Genomic DNA, 2,102 nt, shown 5'->3' with positions numbered 1-2,102 from the left:
CTTAACTCAAGTATTAACAATATGTCTGTCAGCGCATCAACCTCAAATAGTCGAGTCCGGTTAGAACCGATTTCATTGCCATCCTTCACTGGTAACATTCAAGACTGGCAATCGTTTTACGATTGCTTTCGCGTCATGGTGCATGAAGATAATGGATTTTCTTCAGCGCAGAAGTTTTATTATTTAAGGTCTCATCTTGAATTATTGCACTGCGGCCCTCAATCATTACTCGCAGAGGTCAGACGTCGTTATTGGCCGATTAAGGGTAGAGTAATAGCTCGCTCAATTTTCCGTAGATGTATTCAATGTATTAAGGCCAAGCCCACATTCGAAACTCCAAGTATGGGCCACCTGCCAAAGCAACGTGTCCAGTGTACACGCCCCTTCACCAACACAGGTGTGGATTTTACAGGCCCCTTCTCTGTTCGCAGTGGAATAAGAGGAAGACCTAGCAAAAAGGCATGGATTGCGATTTTTGTATGTTTTTCAATCAAGGCTATTCACATAGAAGCAGTAGAAGACATGACAAGTGCTGCATTTTTGGCTGCTCTACGCAGATTTATATCAAGGCGTGGGAAGCCATCGACTATGTGGAGCGACAATGGAACGAATTTTGTTGGAGCAGAAAGAGAGTTATCTGAATGCTTACTAAACGTGGCAAAAAATCTAGCAAATGAAGGTGTAACATGGCACTTCAACCCACCATCGGCACCACACTTTGGTGGGCTTTGGGAAAGTGGCGTAAAAAGTGCGAAATATCATTTACTACGCGTACTAAAAGAAAGTAGCCTGACGTACAGTGAACTGGAAACGTTATTATGCCAGGTAGAGGCCTGTCTCAATTCTAGACCACTCACGCCCATGAGCAGTGATCCATTCGACACGGACCCTCTAACTCCGGCGCACTTTCTCATTGGTGGTCCTATGTTTTTTCAACCAGAACCCGATCTATCGAATGAAAGCCCTAACTAATTGTCAAAATGGAAATCTGTACAAGGCCTGATGCAAACATTTTGGAAGAGGTGGCACATTGAATATCTGCCACAGTTACAAGTGCGTGGTAAGTGGACTGCAGGCTGTAAGCCACTGGAGGTAAATGATCTGGTAATTGTAAAGGAAGACAACATGCCACCAGCAAGATGGAAACTGGCACGCATTACATGTGTGCACCCAGGGAGCGATAGACAGATTCGAGTAGTAACCATCCGTTTAGCAAATGGAAATGAAATAAAACGTCCCGTTGTAAAGCTCTGCCGTCTACCCGTTGAAGATGAAGTATAAGGTCTTGAAAATCATTATTTTCAAAAGGGGGAGAAATGTTTGCGCCAGAACGACATTATTATTATTATTATTATTATTAGTTATATCACCAAATTATTTTAATTAGTGTCACTATCGCCGACCGCTCCTCGCACCTCTATCTCCCGACCCACACCGTATACATATCATACCTATCACTAAATCATATCTTATATTATACTGTTTTGTGTGGGTTAACTATTATATTATTTTTATTAAGTTAGTGTTGCATCGACCGCAAACCCGTGTGGTTGAATGTCCGGTCAATTATTGCAGGCGCAAATCGCCGAAGTTTTTATACTAATATTTTATAGGTGCTAATCACCAAGTTCCGTATTATTATATCGTCGCCACGGGTTTATATTATTATAATTTATATATTATTTTCTGTAAGGCGCTAATCGCCAGCGTTAATTTATATATTATTTTTTGTAAGGCGCTAATCGCCAACGTTAATTTATATTTTATTGTTGTAATTATTGTTGTGACGCATAGTGTGTGCCGTCTATTATTATTATTGTTATGAAAATTATAGGAAAGGTTAAGCTGGCCAGCCGATCACCGTCATAATTGTGAGTTATTTTATATACATATTTATATTAGCATTATTATAATATAGCTGTTGAGCCAGAAGGGCTACATATTATTATTTTTAGCACAGCTCAATTAGCTGTGGCAACAATTTATTATTATATTCGTTCGGCCAGAAACCCATGTATTATAAGTCATAATCACATCATATTAATTTATAATGACACATTATTACAATTATTTTATTTTTGTTTGCTGAAATTATACGCTGA

The 2,102-nt window shown here is 39.3% G+C and overlaps 1 protein-coding gene across 1 annotated transcript; it reads left to right on the top strand.

The window, feature by feature from the left end:
* The first annotated feature begins 21 nt into the window (after positions 1-21).
* LOC115033257 lies at positions 22-972 on the top strand. The gene has a single exon (XM_029485530.1). The coding sequence runs from the start codon at positions 22-24 to the stop codon at positions 970-972; it is 951 nt and encodes a 316-aa protein (XP_029341390.1).
* Positions 973-2,102: the final 1,130 nt, after the last annotated feature.

This window comes from Acyrthosiphon pisum, chromosome X, assembly GCF_005508785.2.
Source record: "Acyrthosiphon pisum isolate AL4f chromosome X, pea_aphid_22Mar2018_4r6ur, whole genome shotgun sequence".
NCBI lineage: Eukaryota > Metazoa > Arthropoda > Insecta > Hemiptera > Aphididae > Acyrthosiphon > Acyrthosiphon pisum.
The sequence above is the reverse complement of the archived record's forward strand: the minus strand, read 5'-3'. Positions and strand labels throughout refer to the sequence as shown.

Coding starts and splice junctions, on each gene's coding strand:
- LOC115033257 (XM_029485530.1), top strand. CDS start 22: ATGTCTGTCAGCGCATCAACCTCAAATAGTCGAGTCCGGTTAGAACCG.